The following is a 22,171-nucleotide window of genomic DNA, read 5'->3' as shown; positions in this document are numbered from 1 at the left end:
AGCAACAAGAAACAAGAATTCAGGAGTTATGAAAATGCACCCTTAAATTTCACTTGAATGTAGACAAATTCATCAATAAAGTTGCACTAAACGAAAAACAAACCTACCTACTTTTCCTATTTTTTTTGCATTGAAAGAATCCTTTACCTACTAGGGGAACAGCAACTAATTCCAGCGTGCCTCTAATGTGGGCAGGTCAGAACTTTGACATTCAATTAAAGCTAATTAAAAGCGTTTTCAACTGAAATGGAGTGATAAATAGCTCAATAAGAAGTGAGCAAGCCAGTTTCTATCAAAAGTTTTGCAAAATTAGTTGTTTAAATAGTGAAAATCAGCAAATTGGATGGAGTTAGGAGCGAGTGCTTAACCTGACAAACATACGAGACTTTCCCCTACACTGAAAACCCAACCATGGTAGTTGCTACCATACTGTAGGGTTAAATTGAGAACACGCACCGACGTATTTTTGCTAAAAACAATCCGTGCTTGAATTGACTGACTAACGCAGTCAGTTTTACTATGTCGAGAGCGGAATGGTAATTTTAACCCTCCAATACCGAGAGAATGATAATCATTTTGTAATTGCTACCATGCAATTTTGTGGAAGTATGGTACATTTGACCATATTTGCGTTTACTTTTACTAAAAAGCCATAGTTAATTTAATAAGCAGCATTTTTAGCAAATGTTCTTAAAATTACCATGGTCGGGCTTTCAGTGTAGTTGTCGAAACTGCTTTTGAAAACTCGAGACGTGGAATTAATATGACGGTCAAATCGCTTCGAAATCTTCAGAAAAAAAGTTTTCTTGTACGGTAAGGACCGCAATATTAATTCCACGTAAGTTAGTTAAAAGTGTTTTGTTTGTTGCAGACGAGAAAAAGGATTTTTGCGGGTGTTATTCCCTGACTTGCGTTTTAGAAAACAGTTTTAAGAAAACCGCCGTATTTTAAAAAGTTCTCTGTTTGGCAGACGATAAATAAGCCATTAGCAAACAATCTGTAGTGTTTAAAAATTGATAAAAGTCGCAAAAAAGTTTTTTAATCGCCGACGTCCAGTCGCTCCAAACAAGAAAACAAAAAAGATTATTCAAACCGACCAAACAGAATCGAGCAACCGATGTTCTACTGTACACCGCTTCAAACCGACAAACGGTGTAATTTTACGGTGTTGCCGACCACTCCCATCGCATCTCATTTTGACAGTTCTTCGCGCACAAAAGAAAACAAAAATATTTTTCTCCTCGTCGACGTCTTGCGTGGTTCGCGAGTGTTTTCAATCACGTCCCGTTTTCCAGCCTTGATTTTCACCTTTTCCGAATCGAATTTACTAGATTTTTGGTGTACTCGAAATGGAGACTGCAGCACAACCGGATCCGGCGCAGTCGGAAGAACTGCCGGCGGAAGAGGAGTCGCGCGAGCAGGAACGGAAGGAGCTGGAGGGTTTCGTCGCCGAGCAGGCGGCCAAATTCGAGCAGAAAGCGGCACTGCGGTCGCAGAATGTAGCTCCGGAACGGCCACCGGAGTCGTTCTTTACCCGGTGTGACTCGAGCTTGAAGAAGAACACGGCGTTCGTGAAGAAGTTGAAGCAATTTACTGCGTCTCAGCTGGAGGGATTGCTAAAGGACATGGCCGGGTTGAATTTGACCAAGTATATCTCGGAGGTCAGCGCGGCGATCGTGGAAGCTAAGCTGAAGATGAGCGATGTGGGTCCAGCGTTGACGCTGTGCAGCAAGTTGCACCAGACGTACGGGGATTTCGCCGGAAGTTTGTTCGAGAATTGGCAAAAAGTGCTGCACGTGAAGGCCGGAGAGAAGATCGGAAATCCGAGCAAGATGAGGGTGGACTTGCGGTTCTACGGGGAGTTGATCAGCGTGGGGATCTTTACGAACAAAGTCGGGCTGCCGCTGCTGGGGCTTTGCTTGACAGCGTTGATTTCCCAGGACAAGGAGGAGCACAGCAACTTGTCGATTATTTTGTCCTTTTGTCGTCACTGTGGCGATGAATATGCCGGGCTTGTTCCGAAAAAGATGTTGGAGCTGGCCAAAAAGCACTCGGTGACGGTTCCTAGCTCAAACTTGCTGCCCAGTGATAAGCAGCAGAATTTGCGGAACTTGCTCAAAGATTATTACCAAACGTTGTTCGAACACCTGAAGAACGAACACAAACAGTTGCAGTATGCGGAAAAGTCCCGCCGGAGGATGCTGGAATCGAAGGGAGAGGTGTCCAACGACAAGAAGGAGCAAATCGAAATGCTGCAAAACAATTACGAAAAGCTGCTCTCCTCGACGCAAACGATGGCCGATTTGCTGAACGAGAGCCTTCCGGAACTCACGGTCGAGGTGGAAGTCTGTCCAACCGAAGGCACCGTAATCGACAACATCGGCGACGAGCAGTTTGCCAACCTGGATCCGTGGGGCGACGAAGACACGCGCAATTTTTACGTTAACCTACCCGATTTGCGTCAATTTCTACCCAACTATTGTGGCAAAAAAGAAGAAATACTTCCGGACGAACCGGCAATTACGGAGGAAGTGCTGGACATGGAGGAAGTCGAACCGGACACCGAAGCCGAAGTCGAACTTCCGCCGGAACTGGCCGAAGCCGCAGCTGTCGACGTGGACGCCGAGGAACCGACGACGGCGCCGAGCACGCCGCATCACCACGCAAACCGCGAGTACTTTGAGGCGTTCATTGCCAACATGCAAAATTGCGTCAACACCGAGCTGATCGATTCGGCCGCGATCGACTTTTTGCTGAACTTGAACACGAAAAACAACCGCAAACGGATCGTGAAGACGCTGTTTGGCGTGCAGCGGACGCGGTTGGATCTGCTGCCGATGTACGCGCGTTTTGTGGCGATCGTGAATTTGGTGTCACCGGATGTGGCCGTCGATTTGAGCCAGATGTTGAAGGTGGACTTCAAGTATCAGATCAAGAAAAAGGACCAGATCAACATTGAGACCAAGATCAAGGTGGTGCGGTACATCGGAGAGTTGGTCAAGTTTGGGATCTACAACAAGATTGAGGCGCTGTTTTGTTTGAAGTGTTTACTGCACAATTTTCAGCACCATCACATCGAAATGACGTGCGCGTTTCTGGAGGTTTGCGGCGTTTACTTGTACAATTGCAGGTGAGTTGAATGGCTAAATTGATTAAAAACAGTTTAAAAGGTGTACTTGGTTATGTTACACAGAAAGAACATTGCAATAGAATGTTTAATATACACAGATGTTTTTTGCATAACCGTGTCTTACGTTGGGTCTTCTCCTTTTTCTTATTTAATTTCGATGATTCCCCTGCTTTTATGTGCTTATCTCAAACACAGACTTCAAAAACAAGCCTCTGCTAGCTACGAACAGACAAATCTAGTTTTCTGCCTAGTTCTAACATGGTTTTGAAACCAGTATTCAAGTATGATGGTACTAATGTCCATTCTGTCTTTGCACGATTTCTTCCAATTAGCCCACTCGTAGAACCACCTCGGGCGCTTTAAAGCTCCAGTCGGTTTATCAATGACTATTGAAGAAAAGTTCCCATCTTTCGGACAAATCCTGGTTGGTTTTCCATCGTTAAGAAAGGTTAATTTTGAAGCGACCAAAAGCTCCTCAGCCTCTTTGTCGCTGTTGTCGATGGGTTTTCTGCCCAAAGGTCTCTATGGGCAGTAAATCCCCAAGTAACACAAGCGGACCGGGTACCATCGATACAACCGCTCGGAGCCTTGCCGGCAGAGTTTTGGTATCATCCAGTCGTGAAATATAGACACTCAGTTATATGTAGCTTTGGATGGTCATTCAAACTACCGCTGCCACGACATGGGGATCACGCAAAACGGACATTAGGTATAAATTCCTAATTTTTAGGTATAATCGAACCTGACTGCAATAAGGTATTTTATTACTAATCGGCTATTAGTAATAAAATTACTAATAGCGTTTTAGTACGAGAATTCCTATATTTTAGGTATAATTGTAGAACCAAAATACCTAAATTTTAGGTATTTTCTGGAAAAGTGAGGCAACCAAAATAACTAATATTTAGGTATAATCCAAGATGGCGGACCATTATTATTCCTAATTTCTAGGTATAAATACCTAAATTTGAGGTATTTTCTGGAAAAGTGAGGGATCCAAAATTACTAATATTTAGGTATAATCCAAGATGGCGGACCATGATTATTCCTTATTTCTAGGTATAAATACCTAAATTTGAGGTATTTTCTGGAAAAGTGAGGGATCCAAAATTACTAATATTTAGGTATAATCCAAGATGGCGGACCATGATTATTCCTTATTTCTAGGTATAAATACCTAAATTTGAGGTATTTTCTGGAAAAGTGCGGGATCCAAAATTACTGACATTCAGGTATAATCCAAGATGGCGGACCATGATTATTCCTAATTTTTAGGAATTAATACCTAAATTTGAGGTATTTTCAGAAAAAGTGAGGGATCCAAAATTACTAATATTTAGGTATAATCCAAGATGGCGGACCATGATTATTCCTTATTTCTAGGTAAAAATACCTAAATTTGAGGTATTTTCTGGAAAAGTGAGGGATCCAAAATTACTTATATTCAGGTATAATCCAAGATGGCAGACCATGATTATTCCTTATTTCTAGGAATAAATACCTAAATTTGAGGTATTTTCAGAAAAAGTGAGGGATCCAAAATGACTAATATTTAGGTATAATCCAAGATGGCGGACCATGATTATTCCTTATTTCTAGGTATATATACCTAAATTTGAGGTATTTTCTGGAAAAGTGAGAGATCCAAAATTACTTATATTCAGGTATAATCCAAGATGGCGGACCATGATTATTCCTAATTTTTAGGCATAAATACCTAAATTTGAGTTTTTTTAGAAAAAAAGTGAGGGATCCACAATTACTAATATTTAGGTATAATCCAAGATGGCGGACCATGATTATTCCTTATTTCTAGGAATAAATACCTAAATTTGAGGTATTTTCAGAAAAAGTGAGGGATCCAAAATTACTTATACTTAAGAATAATCAAAGATCAAATTAGGTATTAAGTATTATCCAAGATATATGCAGGCAGAAGAAAACAATGGTTTATATGATATTAATATTTTTATTTACATCAAACACAACTATTTCATAAATGTTCACACCTAAAAATAAATATTAAAATTTAAATTAAATTTTAATTTTTAAATGTATCTAAATTTTTAATATTAAATTTATAATTTTTTTTATATTTTGTTTTTTTTATGTTTTAATTTTTTATAGTTAAATATTTTAGTATTTTAATATTTTAATATTTTAATATTTTAATATTTTAATATTTTAATATTTTAATATTTTAATATTTTAATATTTTAATATTTTAATATTTTAATATTTTAATATTTTAATATTTTAATATTTTAATATTTTAATATTTTAATATTTTAATATTTTAATATTTTAATATTTTAATATTTTAATATTTTAATATTTTAATATTTTAATATTTTAATATTTTAATATTTTAATATTTTAATATTTTAATATTTTAATATTTTAATATTTTAATATTTTAATATTTTAATATTTTAATATTTTAATATTTTAATATTTTAATATTTTAATATTTTAATATTTTAATATTTTAATATTTTAATATTTTAATATTTTAATATTTTAATATTTTAATATTTTAATATTTTAATATTTTAATATTTTAATATTTTAATATTTAAATATTTAAATATTTTAATATTTTAATATTTTAATATTTTAATATTTTAATATTTTAATATTTTAATATTTTAATATTTTAATATTTTAATATTTTAATATTTTAATATTTTAATATTTTAATATTTTAATATTTTAATATTTTAATATTTTAATATTTTAATATTTTTATATTTTAATATTTTAATATTTTAATATTTTAATATTTTAATAATTTAATATTTTAATATTTTAATATTTTAATATTTTAATATTTTAATATTTTAATATTTTAATATTTTAATATTTTAATATTTTAATATTTTAATATTTTAATATTTTAATATTTTAATATTTTAATATTTTAATATTTTAATATTTTAATATTTTAATATTTTAATATTTTAATATTTTAATATTTTAATATTTTAATATTTTAATATTTTAATATTTTAATATTTTAATATTTTAATATTTTAATATTTTAATATTTTAATATTTTAATATTTTAATATTTTAATATTTTAATATTTTAATATTTTAATATTTTAATATTTTAATATTTTAATATTTTAATATTTTAATATTTTAATATTTTAATATTTTAATATTTTAATATTTTAATATTTTAATATTTTAATATTTTAATATTTTAATATTTTAATATTTTAATATTTTAATATTTTAATATTTTAATATTTTAATATTTTAATATTTTAATATTTTAATATTTTAATATTTTAATATTTTAATATTTTAATATTTTAATATTTTAATATTTTAATATTTTAATATTTTAATATTTTAATATTTTAATATTTTAATATTTTAATATTTTAATATTTTAATATTTTAATATTTTAATATTTTAATATTTTAATATTTTAATATTTTAATATTTTAATATTTTAATATTTTAATATTTTAATATTTTAATATTTTAATATTTTAATATTTTAATATTTTAATATTTTAATATTTTAATATTTTAATATTTTAATATTTTAATATTTTAATATTTTAATATTTTAATATTTTAATATTTTAATATTTTAATATTTTAATATTTTAATATTTTAATATTTTAATATTTTAATATTTTAATATTTTAATATTTTAATATTTTAATATTTTAATATTTTAATATTTTAATATTTTAATATTTTAATATTTTAATATTTTAATATTTTAATATTTTAATATTTTAATATTTTAATATTTTAATATTTTAATATTTTAATATTTTAATATTTTAATATTTTAATATTTTAATATTTTAATATTTTAATATTTTAATATTTTAATATTTTAATATTTTAATATTTTAATATTTTAATATTTTAATATTTTAATATTTTAATATTTTAATATTTTAATATTTTAATATTTTAATATTTTTATATTTTAATATTTTAATATTTTAATATTTTAATATTTTAATATTTTAATATTTTAATATTTTAATATTTTAATATTTTAATATTTTAATATTTTAATATTTTAATATTTTAATATTTTAATATTTTAATATTTTATTATTTTAATATTTTAATATTTTAATATTTTAATATTTTAATATTTTAATATTTTAATATTTTAATATTTTAATATTTTAATATTTTAATATTTTAATATTTAAATATTTAAATATTTAAATATTTAAATATTTAAATATTTAAATATTTTAATATTTTAATATTTTAATATTTTAATATTTTAATATTTTAATAATTTAATATTTTAATATTTTAATATTTTAATATTTAAATATTTTAATATTTTAATATTTTAATATTTTAATATTTTAATATTTTAATATTTTAATATTTTAATATTTTAATATTTTAATATTTTAATATTTTAATATTTTAATATTTTAATATTTTAATATTTTAACTTTTAAATTAGGTATTTTCCAAGAGCTATGCAGGAAGAATAATTTTTTTTTAAATTATATAATTTTTTTTATTTACATAAAACACAACTTTTTCATAAATGTACTTACCTAAAATAAATATTTAATGATTTGAATATTTTAACATTATAATTTTGTATAATATTTTATAATATGTTAGTTCTTTAATATTTTAATATTTATTTATTTTAAATATCAGTTATTATTTTAATATTTTAATATTTTTACAACTTCAACATTTTAATCTTTAAATATTTGGAATTGTAGAATATAAGATTGGATTTTTTGGAGTTTTATAATGTTTGGAATTAGAGATTTTTAAAATTTTCTCTCTCTCCCCTCTCTTTCTATTTTCTCGCTCTTCCTGTTCCCTGCTATCTCTCTCTTCTCTTCCTCTCAATTCAACTTTTTCTCTTTCTCTCCTACCCTCTCTCCCTTTCTTTCTCTCCCATATTTTCTCACCTCTCTCTTTCTCACTTTCTCTCTACCTCTCTTACTCTCTCCCCTCTCCTACTATCTCTCTCCCTTTCCTACTATCTCTCCCTCTCCTACTATCTCTCCATCTCCTACTCTCTCTCCAACTTTATCTCTTATCTCTCTCTTTCTTCATCTTTGCCCCTCTCACTCCCACTTTCTCTCTCTCTTACTTTCTATCTCTCTCTTCCTCTACCCTCACCCTATCTCTCTCCCACATTTTCTTTCGCTCTTCCCCTCCAGCATTCTCTCACAAACTCCCCCTTTCTCTCCCTTTTCTACTTTCTCTCTCCCTTTCCCATTTTCGCTCTCTTTCACTCCCTCTTCTCTCCCACTTTTTCTCTCCCTCTCCTCTTCTCTCACCCACTTTCTCTTTCTTTCTCTCTTTCTCTTCCTCTACCCCCACCCTCTCACTTTCAGTCTCTCATACACACACGAGCACACACACACACACACACACACGAACACTTTCACAAACGCATACATACACACACCCGCAACGTCCAACCAAATCACAAAAAGATAGATTTCATTCACACAATCGCCACGGTCGCACAATCCCCACGGTTGGGGTCCGTTTATACTTCCCCTTTCCAGCTCTTCCGCAAATATCCGTACCGAGATCCGTCCTCCAGAGCACGAGAGGGAAGAGGCGGTTTTTTTAATTCCGCCGGGAGTTGAAGGTTCCGTCCTCCTCCTCCTCCTCTACCACAAGCACGCGAGCCACACTTCCTCTAATAAGGATGCTCCGGGTTCCGTTCTCCGTGCAGAACCGGAGAACCACTTTTCTTCTGCACACTTACCTTGCCAAAGTTCCGAAGTTTTCAGCAGCACCGCGGAACACCAACTCACAGCCACGAAATTATTTTGTTTTGACTTGTCAAAACGTGAATCGCAATTTTTGAACTAAAAAAAATACTAAAATTTAGGAATTTTTAAGAAGTACTTCAGTGTTCTAAAAAAATCCTAAATTTTAGGAAGAAAAAAATACTAATTTTTAGGTATAATTTGACAAGCTAGAACATAAGTTCAAAAAATACTAAAAATTAGGAATTTATACCTAATGTCCGTTTTGCGTGATAGCCATTTTTCAGTTGTTTCGTTCGAGACGATCAAGTTTTCGGTTTTATTGGTCCGAAGTTCTTGAACGGCATTGACTGAGGGACGATAAGTTCTGACCGCAAACTGCATACGGAGAACCGTGTGTGAAGACCACAGATGTTCCGTGTCGGGTATTTAATAAATAAATGTTGTTTGCAATATTAGTGATACCTTTTTTAAAGCTTGTATATGTGGGATCCTGGTCCCAAAACTGTCTTCGGAACACTGCTGCGAGTGGTCTTCCTCGGAGTCGGCCCTACTCTCAATGCCTTTTGGCTGTGAGACTTTCTCTCCTGTCCAGGGTCGTACTGTAATTTAAATCAACAGTATACAGTTTACACGGTTGCTAACTAACAACTCAAAAACAATCTGGAGAGCGAAACCTTACCGGCCTACCTAGATGTAACATGTTTGATAACTTCTGGGCAGCGGCTGATTCTACAAGAGGTCAGAATATATGTCCCTCAGTCATTGCCATTCAAGAACAAGGTAGATATGTATGGAAAACGAAACAACTGAAAAATGGCAATCTCCAAGTCGTGTCAGCGGTAGTTGAATGGCCATTTAAAGCTACATATAACTGAGTGTCTATATTTCACGACTGGATTATACCAAAACCCTGCCTTGCCCGAGAGGTTGTATCGAAGGTACCCCGTCCGCTGGTGTTACTGGGGTATGCCCATAGAGACCTTTGGGCGGAAAACCTATCGACAACAGCTACAAAATGGCCGAAGAGATTTTGGTCGCTTCAAAATTAACCTTCCTTAACGATGGCACCCCAACTAGGATTTGCCCAAAAGATGGGCACTTTTCTTCAATAGTCATTGATAAATCTGACTGAAGCTTTGAAGCGTCCGAGGTGGTTCTACGAGTAGGCTGATTGGAAAAAAATCGTGCAACGAAAGAATGGACATTAGTACCATCATACTTGAATACTGGTTTCAAAACCATGCTAGAACTAGGCAGAAAACACTCCACATTCATTTACATGGTCTCTGCATTACAAAGCACTGTTCATAGCTAGCAGGTACTTGTTTTTTTTGAAGTCTGTGTTTGGTGCAATTCTCTACGAAATAGGTCTTTTTTTCTTTAATTTTACTTTTAGTATTTTTGACAAAGAACTTTGTCCTAAGGGCTCTATTCTGGTGAGGTGTCAATCCAGAAAAACGAAAAATGTCGCGCGTTACGAAAATGTTGCATGCTTGGTACTGGGGAAGAGGTCTGCGACGCAACAAGGCACTGTTGCGTCACCATTTCGAGCCAATATAAACCCCGCTCGATCAGCCCAAGGAAATCATTCTATCGCTGGACGCCGAAGAGTGAACAACAACCTGGACCTGGAAGCAGATGGCCTGGAGGCCCAGAAGCAATTGGCCGAAAAGCAGCTGGCCTGGAGCAAGGAGCAGCCCAAGCGGAGACAGGCCAGCCGGAATATTCTGGCCACAAGACCCGGAGTGGCCAGAACCCTCAGGGGTGTTCCGATGGAAGGCCATACGAGACTGGACAATATGGGTATCAAACTTCTTGGATTTTGATACTGGTGATGAAAATGGCCATTTTGACAGTATTGGCAACAACCTGGAGTGGCCGGTGCTCTCAGGGAAGTTCTCCCGGGAGGACATTTACCGAACCATACGATTTTGGGCAATATGGGTATCAAACTTCTTGATTTTCAATACTGGTAATGAAAATGGCCATTTTGACAGTATTGGCCACAACCTGGAGTGGCCGGTGCCCTCAGGGAGGTTCTCCCGGGAGGACATTAACAGAACCATACGATTTTGGGCAATATGGGTATCAAACTTCTTGGTTTTCAATACTGGTAATGAAAATGGCCATTTTGACAGTATTGGCCACAACCTGGAGTGGCCGGTGCCCTCAAGGAAGTTCTCCCGGGAGGACATTTACCGAACCATACGATTTTGGGCAATATGGGTATCAAACTTCTTGATTTTCAATACTGGTAATGAAAATGGCCATTTTGACAGTATTGGCCACAACCTGGAGTGGCCAATGCCCTCAGGGAGGTTCTCCCGGAAGGACATTTACCGAACCATACGATTATGGGCAATATTGGTATCAAAATTCATGTTTTTCAATACTGGTAATGAAAATGACCATTTTGACAGTGTTGGCCACAACCTGGAGTGGCCGGTGCCCTCAGGGAGGTTTACTCGGGAGGACATTTACCGAACCATACGATTTTTGGCAATATGGGTATCAAAATTCATGGGTTTTAATACTGGAAATGAAAATGCCCATTTTGACAGTGTAGGCCAGAACCTGGAGTGGCCGGTGCCCTCAGGGAGGTTCTCCCGGGAGGACATTAACAGAACCATACGATTTTGGGCAATATGGGTATCAAACTTCTTGGTTTTCAATACTGGTAATGAAAATGGCCATTTTGACAGTATTGGCCACAACCTGGAGTGGCCGGTGCCCTCAGAGAAGTTCTCCCGGGAGGACATTTACCGAACCATATGATTTTGAGCAATTGTTCAAGGCTCAACTGCGATCGTTGACGATGGAATGAAAATCGTTGGCAAAAATGCTGCCTTCACGACTCCACGGCAAAACAAAACAGCCAATCAGAGAGCGGAAAGATTTTTTGCGTGGGTCAAAGCACGCGCTTGCTTGTTCAAGGCCAACTGCGATCGTTTGACACTTGCAAGCGAAAATTGTTAATATTCGTTAATTTTTTTTAAAATGAAAATTTTGGGGGAAGTATTTAAATAAAATTAAACGCCAAGCGTCAAAAGCTTTAAAAATGCACAAAAAGCGGTGCATGAATCATTTGAAACAATAACTCTTTCGTGAATTTTTCGTTGGCGCTGAAAAGCGCCATTTTGTTAAATTGCAGCAGAAGTTGATTCTTGTGGCCATCTCATCGAGCGTCCATCCAAGTAGGCCTTGTTTTTCTCCTTCGACGTCGTTTTGGCAGCAATCTCACGCACACGCTGGCGTGTTTCTTCTTCTCGGAGCTCGCTCTTGATTTCCTGTAGTTGTTTTTTTTTCCGCTGCTGCTTCTGCTGCTGCTGCTACGATGTTGTCGGTTCGAACGATGACGATGGAATGAAAATCGTTGGCAAAAATGCTGCCTTCACGACTCCACGGCAAAACAAAACAGCCAATCAGAGAGCGGAAAGATTTTTTGCGTGGGTCAAAGCACGCGCTTGCTTGTTCAAGGCCAACTGCGATCGTTTGACACTAGCAAACGAAAATTGTTAATTTTCGTTCATTTTTTTTTAAATGAAAATTTTGGGGGAAGTATTTAAATAAAATTAAACGCCAAGCGTCAAAAGCTTTAAAAATGCTCAAAAAGCAGTGCATAAATCATTTGAAACAATAACTCTTTCGTGAATTTTTCGTTGGCGCTGAAAAGCGCCATTTTGTTAAATTGCAGCAGAAGTTGATTCTTGTGGCCATCTCCTCGAGCGTCCATCCAAGTAGGCCTTGTTTTTCTCCTTCGACGTCGTTTTGGCAGCAATCTCACGCACACGCTGGCGTGTTTCTTCTTCTCGGAGCTCGCTCTTGATTTCCTCCAGTCGTTGATTTTTTTCCGCTGCTGCTGCTGCTGCTACGATGTTGTCGGTTCGAACGATGACGATGGAATGAAAATCGTTGGCAAAAATGCTGCCTTCACGACTCCACGGCAAAACAAAACAGCCAATCAGAAGCGGAAAGATTTTTTGCGTGGGTCAAAGCACGCGCTTGCTTGTTCAAGGCCAACTGCGATCGTTTGACGTTTGACACTTGCAAGCGAAAATTGTTAATATTCGTTCAATTTTTTTAAATGAAAATTTTGGGGGAAGTATTTAAATAAAATTAAACGCCAAGCGTCAAAAGCTTTAAAAATGCACAACAAGCAGTGCATGAATCATTTGAAACAATAACTCTTTCGTGAATTTTTCGTTGGCGCTGAAAAGCGCCATTTTGTTAAATTGCAGCAGAAGTTGATTCTTGTGGCCATCTCCTCAAGCGTCCATCCAAGTAGGCCTTGTTTTTCTCCTTCGACGTCGTTTTGGCAGCAATCTCACGCACACGCTGGCGTGTTTCTTCTTCTCGGAGCTCGCTCTTGATTTCCTCCAGTCGTTGATTTTTTTCCGCTGCTGCTGCTGCTGCTACGATGTTGTCGGTTCGAACGATGACGATGGAATGAAAATCGTTGGCAAAAATGCTGCCTTCACGACTCCACGGCAAAACAAAACAGCCAATCAGAGAGCGGAAAGATTTTTTGCGTGGGTCAAAGCACGCGCTTGCTTGTTCAAGGCCAACTGCGATCGTTTGACACTTGCAAGCGAAAATTGTTAATATTCGTTAATTTTTTTTAAAATGAAAATTTTGGGGGAAGTATTTAAATAAAATTAAACGCCAAGCGTCAAAAGCTTTAAAAATGCACAAAAAGCGGTGCATGAATCATTTGAAACAATAACTCTTTCGTGAATTTTTCGTTGGCGCTGAAAATCGCCATTTTGTTAAATTGCAGCAGAAGTTGATTCTTGTGGCCATCTCCTCGAGCGTCCATCCAAGTAGGCCTTGTTTTTCTCCTTCGACGCCGTTTTGGCAGCAATCTCACGCACACGCTGGCGTGTTTCTTCTTCTCGGAGCTCGCTCTTGATTTCCTCCAGTCGTTGATTTTTTTCCGCTGCTGCTGCTGCTGCTGCTACGATGTTGTCGGTTCGAACGATGACGATGGAATGAAAATCGTTGGCAAAAATGCTGCCTTCACGACTCCACGGCAAAACAAAACAGCCAATCAGAAGCGGAAAGATTTTTTGCGTGGGTCAAAGCACGCGCTTGCTTGTTCAAGGCCAACTGCGATCGTTTGACGTTTGACACTTGCAAGCGAAAATTGTTAATATTCGTTCAATTTTTTTAAAATGAAAATTTTGGGGGAAGTATTTAAATAAAATTAAACGCCAAGCGTCAAAAGCTTTAAAAATGCACAAAAAGCGGTGCATAAATCATTTGAAACAATAACTCTTTCGTGAATTTTTCGTTGGCGCTGAAAAGCGCCATTTTGTTAAATTGCAGCAGAAGTTGATTCTTGTGGCCATCTCCTCGAGCGTCCATCCAAGTAGGCCTTGTTTTTCTCCTTCGACGTCGTTTTGGCAGCAATCTCACGCACACGCTGGCGTGTTTCTTCTTCTCGGAGCTCGCTCTTGATTTCCTGTAGTTGTTTTTTTTTTCCGCTGCTGCTTCTGCTGCTACTGCTACGATGTTGTCGGTTCGAACGATGACGATGGAATGAAAATCGTTGGCAAAAATGCTGCCTTCACGACTCCACGGCAAAACAAAACAGCCAATCAGAGAGCGGAAAGATTTTTTGCGTGGGTCAAAGCACGCGCTTGCTTGTTCAAGGCCAACTGCGATCGTTTGACGTTTGACACTTGCAAGCGAAAATTGTTAATATTCGTTCAATTTTTTTAAAATGAAAATTTTGGGGGAAGTATTTAAATAAAATTAAACGCCAAGCGTCAAAAGCTTTAAAAATGCACAAAAAGCGGTGCATGAATCATTTGAAACAATAACTCTTTCGTGAATTTTTCGTTGGCGCTGAAAAGCGCCATTTTGTTAAATTGCAGCAGAAGTTGATTCTTGTGGCCATCTCATCGAGCGTCCATCCAAGTAGGCCTTGTTTTTCTCCTTCGACGTCGTTTTGGCAGCAATCTCACGCATACGCTGGCGTGTTTCTTCTTCTCGGAGCTCGCTCTTGATTTCCTCCAGTCGTTGTTTTTTTTCCGCTGCTGCTTCTGCTGCTACTGCTACGATGTTGTCGGTTCGAACGATGACGATGGAATGAAAATCGTTGGCAAAAATGCTGCCTTCACGACTCCACGGCAAAACAAAACAGCCAATCAGAGAGCGGAAAGATTTTTTGCGTGGGTCAAAGCACGCGCTTGCTTGTTCAAGGCCAACTGCGATCGTTTGACGTTTGACACTTGCAAGCGAAAATTGTTAATATTCGTTCAATTTTTTTAAAATGAAAATTTTGGGGGAAGTATTTAAATAAAATTAAACGCCAAGCGTCAAAAGCTTTAAAAATGCACAAAAAGCGGTGCATGAATCATTTGAAACAATAGCTCTTTCGTGAATTTTTCGTTGGCGCTGAAAAGCGCCATTTTGTTAAATTGCAGCAGAAGTTGATTCTTGTGGCCATCTCATCGAGCGTCCATCCAAGTAGGCCTTGTTTTTCTCCTTCGACGTTGTTTTGGCAGCAATCTCACGCACACGCTGGCGTGTTTCTTCTTCTCGGAGCTCGCTCTTGATTTCCTCCAGTCGTTGATTTTTTTTCCGCTGCTGCTGCTGCTACGATGTTGTCGGTTCGAACGATGACGATGGAATGAAAATCGTTGGCAAAAATGCTGCCTTCACGACTCCACGGCAAAACAAAACAGCCAATCAGAGAGCGGAAAGATTTTTTGCGTGGGTCAAAGCACGCGCTTGCTTGTTCAAGGCCAACTGCGATCGTTTGACGTTTGACACTTGCAAGCGAAAATTGTTAATATTCGTTCAATTTTTTTTAAATGAAAATTTTGGGGGAAAAATATAAATAAAATTAAACGTCAAGCGTCAAAAGCTTTAAAAATGCACAAAAAGCGGTGCATAAATCATTTGAAACAATAACTCTTTCGTGAATTTTTCGTTGGCGCTGAAAAGCGCCATTTTGTTAAATTGCAGCAGAAGTTGATTCTTGTGGCCATCTCCTCGAGCGTCCATCCAAGTAGGCCTTGTTTTTCTCCTTCGACGTCGTTTTGGCAGCAATCTCACGCACACGCTGGCGTGTTTCTTCTTCTCGGAGCTCGCTCTTGATTTCCTCCAGTCGTTGATTTTTTTCCGCTGCTGCTTCTGCTGCTACTGCTACGATGTTGTCGGTTCGAACGATTACGATGGAATGAAAATTGTTGGCAAAAATGCTGCCTTTACGACTTCTTATCCCCACCAGTGCATCAAAAAGCGAATGACGTAGGAATGGGATAACCGGCGGAAAGGGGCGGGGCATCCGTCACCATTCTAAGCCAATATAACCCCGCTCGGTCAACCCTGGGAAACCATTCTATCGTTGGACGCCGAGGAGTAAACAACAACCTGGACCTGGAAGCAGATGGCCTGGAGGCCCAGAATCAGTTGGCCGAAAAGCAGCTAGCCCGGAGCTAGGAGCAGACCAAGCGGAGGCAGGCCAGCCAGAATAATTGAGAGCCACCGGAATATTCTTGCCACAAGACCCGGAGTGGCCAGATTCCTTAGGGGTGTTCCGATGGAAGGCCATACGAGACTGGACAACATGGGTATCAAACTTCTTGGATTTTGATACTGGTGATGAAAATGGCCAATTTGACAGTATTGGCTACAACCTGGAGTGGCCGGTGCCCTCAGGCGGGTTCTCCCGGGAGGACATTTACCGAACCATACGGTTTTGGGCAATATTGGTATCAAATTTCATGGTTTTTGATATTGGTAATGAAAATGGCAATTTAGAAAAAGTTAACCAAAAGCTGCAGTGGCCGGTGCCCTAAAGGAAAGTTTTCCCGGGAAGACATCTATTGAACCAACGAGTTTTGGCAATATGGGTATCACAACTCATGGTTTACAATACTGGCCATTTCGAAAAAGGTGGCAACAATCTGGAGAGGCCGCTACCTCACGATTGTTCCGATTGGGGGACAAACATCGAATTATAGAGATATCATGTTTTTTTAATACGGAGCTTAAAGAGAAATTAAACGAAAATATAAATCCAATAATGTTTTGATTTTATCTGACGCATAATTCAACAAAATTGCTTAATTTTAAAAGCTTTTCTGCTAAGTTCTTTGTCATACTGGTCATGTGTAACATAACCACCTGCACCTTTTTTATCCGGCTAAAACTTTTTTGGTGCCTTCGGTATGCTAAAGAAGCTATTTTGCACCATTAGTTTATCCATATAATTTTCCATACAAATTTGGCAGCTGTCCATACAAAAATGATTTATAAAAAATTCGAAAATCTGTATCTCTTGAAGGATTTTTTTGATCGATTTGGTGTCTTCGGCGAAGTTGTGAAAGGATAAGGACAACATTAAAAAAAGATGATACACGATAATTTTTTTTGGTGATTTGTAATTGCAACTTAATTCGCAAAAAAAAAACACTATTTTTATTTATTTTTTGATATATTTTAGGGGAAATCAAATGCCAAAAAATCTTTGACCGAGTTTTGAATGTTTGAATCAATACTAATTTTTTCAAAAAATCGAAGTAGTGGTCGCACAAATTTTTCAACTTCATTTTTCGATGTAAATTCAAATTTGCAAACAAAAAGTACAGAGTGAAATTTTGATAAAGTGCACCGTTTTCAAGTTACAGCAATTTTCGGGTAACTTTTGGAAAATAGTAGCATTTATCCATTTTTTAAAATTTGTGCCCATGTTTGCACACTCTTGAAAAAAATATTTTTGAAAAGCTGAGAAAATTCTCTATGTTTTGCATTTTTGGATTTTGATAATACGACCCTTAGATGCTGAGAAATTGCCATTTGCCAAACAAAGATTTAAAAACAGGAAGATTGTTTTTTTCTAAGTCTCATCCAAACAACCCACCATTTTCTAATGTCGATATCTCAGCAAATAAAGGTCCGATTTTCAATGTTAAAATATAAAACATTCGTGAAATATTCCGATCTTTTCGAAAAAAAATATTTTTATTTTTCTGTTAACCAAGACTAACATTTCAAAAGGGCGTAATGTTGAATGTTTTGAATGTTGGTTTTCCTTCGACATCCAATTTTAAGGCCTCTTTTAGGCCGTTGTCGTGCTGTTTCACTAATCAATAACTTTTATTTAAACAGAATACTGCATTTCAAGACTATTTTTTCAAGAGCAGCATAACACTGCCTGCAAATTGCCTGTTCTATAATTGTGTAAATTTTCCACAATTGAGGATCACCTAAATTTAAGGAGTAATTTCACAAAAAAATGATCATCCTTCAATCATAACAAAGCTTGATATTCAGTGGTTCCAGCGCTTGACGTCATTATTTTGTAAAAAAAAATGCACTCCTTGAGACTACCAGAGTTTGTTTTCTTGTAACTGTAAGAAAAAAGTGTTGCGAAATTGTGGATTTCATGGGTTTTCAATGTTATTCTTCAAAAACTGGTGCTAAAACGTTGAAATTCGACTGCAAATTCGATACATCAATCAAAAAAACACATGAGAAGGTTTCAAATGAAGATAAATCTACGTTTATTTATCGATTTTCTTTGATATTTCAAGTATTAGGCGATTTTTAATCTGTTCTGAGTATGAGGAAAACTGTATCTATAATGTCGGAGCCTAGCCTTTCTTGATTCAGTCTACTTAAGTACTTATCATTTCCAACCATACGAATGGATGGCATTTCTGATATCTTCCCTTTCTTTCCTCTCCCAGAGATACCCGCCTCCGCACGAACGTCTACCTCGAGCAGATGATGCGGCTCAAGACCAACACCACGATGGACAGCCGACACGCCCAGCAGGTAGACACGGCCTATTATCTGGTGAAGCAGCCCGAGGGAATGCGAATCCAGCGCAAGATTCGTCCCTTGATACACACCTACATCCGGCACTTGGTGTTTGAGGAGCTTAACAAAGCCAACGTGGACAAGATGATAAAGCTGCTGCGGCGGTTGAACTGGGAGGACCGCGATACGCACGACTACGCAGTCAAGTGCCTGGCCAAGGCGTACAGCATCCGGTACCACTTGATCCGAAGTTTGGCCGATTTGGTTTCCGGGTTGAGCTCGTACCAGGAGAAGGCGGTGGTGAAGGTGATCGACGCCGTGTTTGAGGACATCCGGGCGGGGTTGGAGATTCACGACACAAAGTTGGCCCAGCGACGGATCGCGATGGCCAAGTATTTGGGCGAGTTGTACAACTACCGGCTGGTAGAGTCGGGGAACGTGCTGAACACGCTGTACTCGATCATATCGTTGGGCGTAAGCTTCAGTCACGAAGTTCCGTCGGAGGTGGATCCTCCGGGCAGTCTGTTCCGGCTGAAGCTGGTGTGCGTACTTTTGGACACCTGCGGGCAGTACTTTACCAGCGCTTCCAGCAGAAAAAGGTTGGACTATTTCTTGATCTTCTTCCAGAACTATTACTGGTTCAAAAAGTCGGATCCGATCTTTACCAGCGATACCGAAAAAGATCTCTTCCCAATACTGATCGATCACATGTACAAGGTAGGTTTAGGAAGGTTACGATTTCTATGAAGAATATTAAATTCAGCAATTTTTCAGGAGTGCTTCAAGAACTTACGACCCAAACTAAAGCTCTACACCAGCTACGACGTGGCGAAAGAAGCCGTCGAAGCCATCCGCAAGAAACTGTACCCGGATTTGTTCAACGCGAAGGATGACGACACGGGCACAACGGGCGGGCTGAAGCCAATCCAGGAGACGGACACCGACAAGGACGACACGGTGACGGAAGATTGCACGTCCGAGGCGTTCGGTGACTCGGAAGACGACGACGAAGATGACGGCAAGCCTCGGACCGCGCGTGACGAGGATGATGAAGAGCTCGGCGATGATGACGACGATGAGGATGATGACTTGAACGCGGATCTGGAAGCGTTGGCAAAGCCGGCAGCGCCGGAGAAGACCTTCGAGGACATGGAGTTTGAGAAGGAATTTGAGCGAATGGCGACGGAAAGTTTCCTGGAGCGGCTGAAGGAACCGGCCAAGGTTAACACCAAGGACATTCCCGTGCCGATCACGATGAGGAGCAGTGGAACGAAGAAAACCTACGAGCAGTTGCAGGTGAGATGTTGATTGGTTTGTGTCTCTGCTTTAATTCATACTTTCAGGCGCTTTGCAATTTTCGGCTAGATTTTAGCGGAGACACTAACCGACACGTTTATGTTGTATAGTAAAGACATGAACCAAAGCTGAAGAGTTTGAGACGCGTCTTGTAAAGCTGGAAAAGTTTTTAAAACCAAGACTCGATTTACCAGTTTCGACATAAACTTTGAAAAATATTTGCAACGGCCTTACGTTAAGTTGAAATTTTAAAATCCTTAATTATTAACTGCCTTCTTGCCCTTTTGGTCATATTAGCAACTGAAATTTAGAGAAAATATTTAAATTGGATTGGATATTTTGACTTAGGACAACTGTTTTTATTTTTTTTAAATTTCTGGATTTCTGAATTTTAAATTTTGAATTGTAAAATTATTCAATATTTGAATTTTTAATTTTCTAAACTTTTTAATTTTTCAATCTTGGAATTTTTAAGCCATTGATTTATTTTTTTATTTAATAATTAGAACTTTAAAGTTCTTAAATTGACTTTTTTTATTTTGGATAATTTGAAATTATAGCTTTTATCTAGTGATTTTTTTTTTTATGGTGTAATATGAAAATCGATCTTCCAGCACAGCACTTTCTAAGATCCTTTTGTGGTCCTAAACTGCCGTTCTACGCATAATTGTCCCATGTTCAAAAAAGTGCAACTGAGAAAAATGCGATTGAAATTTTTCGACCGATTTCTGTGTTTCTACGCATAATTGTCCCGTGGGTTCCTATTCGCCCTATGTGTCCCTAATCGCCCCAGTTAGCAGTGTATCACCCTTATTTGTGATCCTCTTGCTATACAACAGGTAAACAAGGCATAATGCTTAGTAAAACTAATGATTCCGTGTAAGAAAATACTTGGTGGGACAATTATGCGTAGATGTTCAACGATGGGACAACCAGACTTGATGTTGTTTTTGATGAGTTTCCGAACAAAGTACCAGATTTTATGTGTTTTTCTTAAAGTACACATCAGACTAAACTTAAAAATGGCATAAAGTCAAAATTGTCAAAAACTGACATGGGACAATTATGCGTAGAACGGCAGTAAACAACTTCTCAAAGTTTGGGAACGATTGGTTTAGTCCTCACTTTGCGCAGAGCGATTAAATTTTCTGTAGGTTAAACCCTGAAAATTACCCATGAAAAAATATTTTTTAAAATGCATACCAAAGTGCGAAAGAAATCCCTCTACCTCTCCAACAATATATAACTTATTGATGTTTGGTAATGTAATTTGGGAGATATCATTTCTCCAAATTAGGCGATTTTTTCGAAAAAATCCATTGTTCAAAACGAGTTCTTCTTTACAGTTAGCTAACGGCGATAATTTTCATTGGTTCGAAGGAAGTTTTTATGGTTTTTTGGTGCAACGAATCGAATGAGAACATTGCTGTAAAGATTTAACGCATGTGCATCTAGTGGGACGGTTTCAGCGAGAATTGCTCAAATATAATTTGGGTTGAATATAAAATTTACTTATTACTTAGTATAAAAGTTTATATAACTTAAGAAATTTTTCTAAACTTCATTTTACAAACTTAAAATTCGACTAAATGTCAATATGTAACACCGTTTACCGTCAATACATAACACCTTTTTGAGGTTCTTTATATCGATAGAATTGATTTTTCGTTGGAATTTCGTCCCAACCCGGAATTACGTCGTCGGGAAATCTGCCGGTATCCGAACTGGTCCACGTTTCATAAGTGCTAGACAGACACGTCTAATAACACTCAAACTCTATTCCGTTCCAGGACAAGGACAAGGACAAGTCCGACTCGGTGCCGTTCGTGCTGATGGTGCGCGGCAAGGGCAAACAGCAGCAGTACAAGACGTTCGAGGCGCCCAGCGACAGCCAGCTGGCGATCTATCTCAAAGATCAGGAGCAGAAGATCAAGGAGGAAAACGACAGCGTCAAACGGCTCACGCTCAACATTACCGAGCGCCTCGAAGAGGAAGACTACCAGGAATCGCTGCTGCAGAGTCAGCGATCGCCGGCGAGCAACAAGATCCGGATAGCGAAACCGCCCAAGTTTAAGCATCCGAAAGGGGCGCCGGACGTGGATGCAATCTTTCATTGAGCATGGCGCTTGGAAGATCTGGAAAATGTTTGTGAATTGAAAGCGCGGGGTCGACTAAGTTTGTCTTATTATCTAATAATAACATTGAAATAACTGAAT

General features: G+C 37.0%; 1 protein-coding gene across 1 annotated transcript; it reads left to right on the top strand.

Annotated features, from left to right (window-relative positions):
* Positions 1-1,223: 1,223 nt before the first annotated feature.
* LOC120420404 (regulator of nonsense transcripts 2) lies at positions 1,224-22,170 on the top strand. Its single transcript, XM_039583416.2, has 4 exons — positions 1,224-3,130; positions 18,587-19,376; positions 19,434-19,955; positions 21,746-22,170. Exons 1-4 carry the CDS (start codon positions 1,350-1,352, stop codon positions 22,070-22,072), a joined length of 3,420 nt encoding a protein of 1,139 aa, XP_039439350.1. The 5' UTR covers positions 1,224-1,349; the 3' UTR covers positions 22,073-22,170.
* The last annotated feature ends 1 nt before the right edge of the window (position 22,171 follows it).

Source organism: Culex pipiens, chromosome 1 (genome assembly GCF_016801865.2).
Source record: "Culex pipiens pallens isolate TS chromosome 1, TS_CPP_V2, whole genome shotgun sequence".
Taxonomy (NCBI): domain Eukaryota; kingdom Metazoa; phylum Arthropoda; class Insecta; order Diptera; family Culicidae; genus Culex; species Culex pipiens.
This window is presented reverse-complemented; position numbering and strand designations above follow the sequence as displayed.

Bases quoted from the DNA above. Each gene is read 5' to 3' on its own strand.
- LOC120420404 (XM_039583416.2), top strand. From the start codon at position 1,350: ATGGAGACTGCAGCACAACCGGATCCGGCGCAGTCGGAAGAACTGCCG. The intron at 3,131-18,586 runs GTGAGTTGAATG...TTCCTCTCCCAG, and splicing joins GTTTACTTGTACAATTGCAG to AGATACCCGCCTCCGCACGA. The intron at 19,377-19,433 runs GTAGGTTTAGGA...GCAATTTTTCAG, and splicing joins TGATCGATCACATGTACAAG to GAGTGCTTCAAGAACTTACG.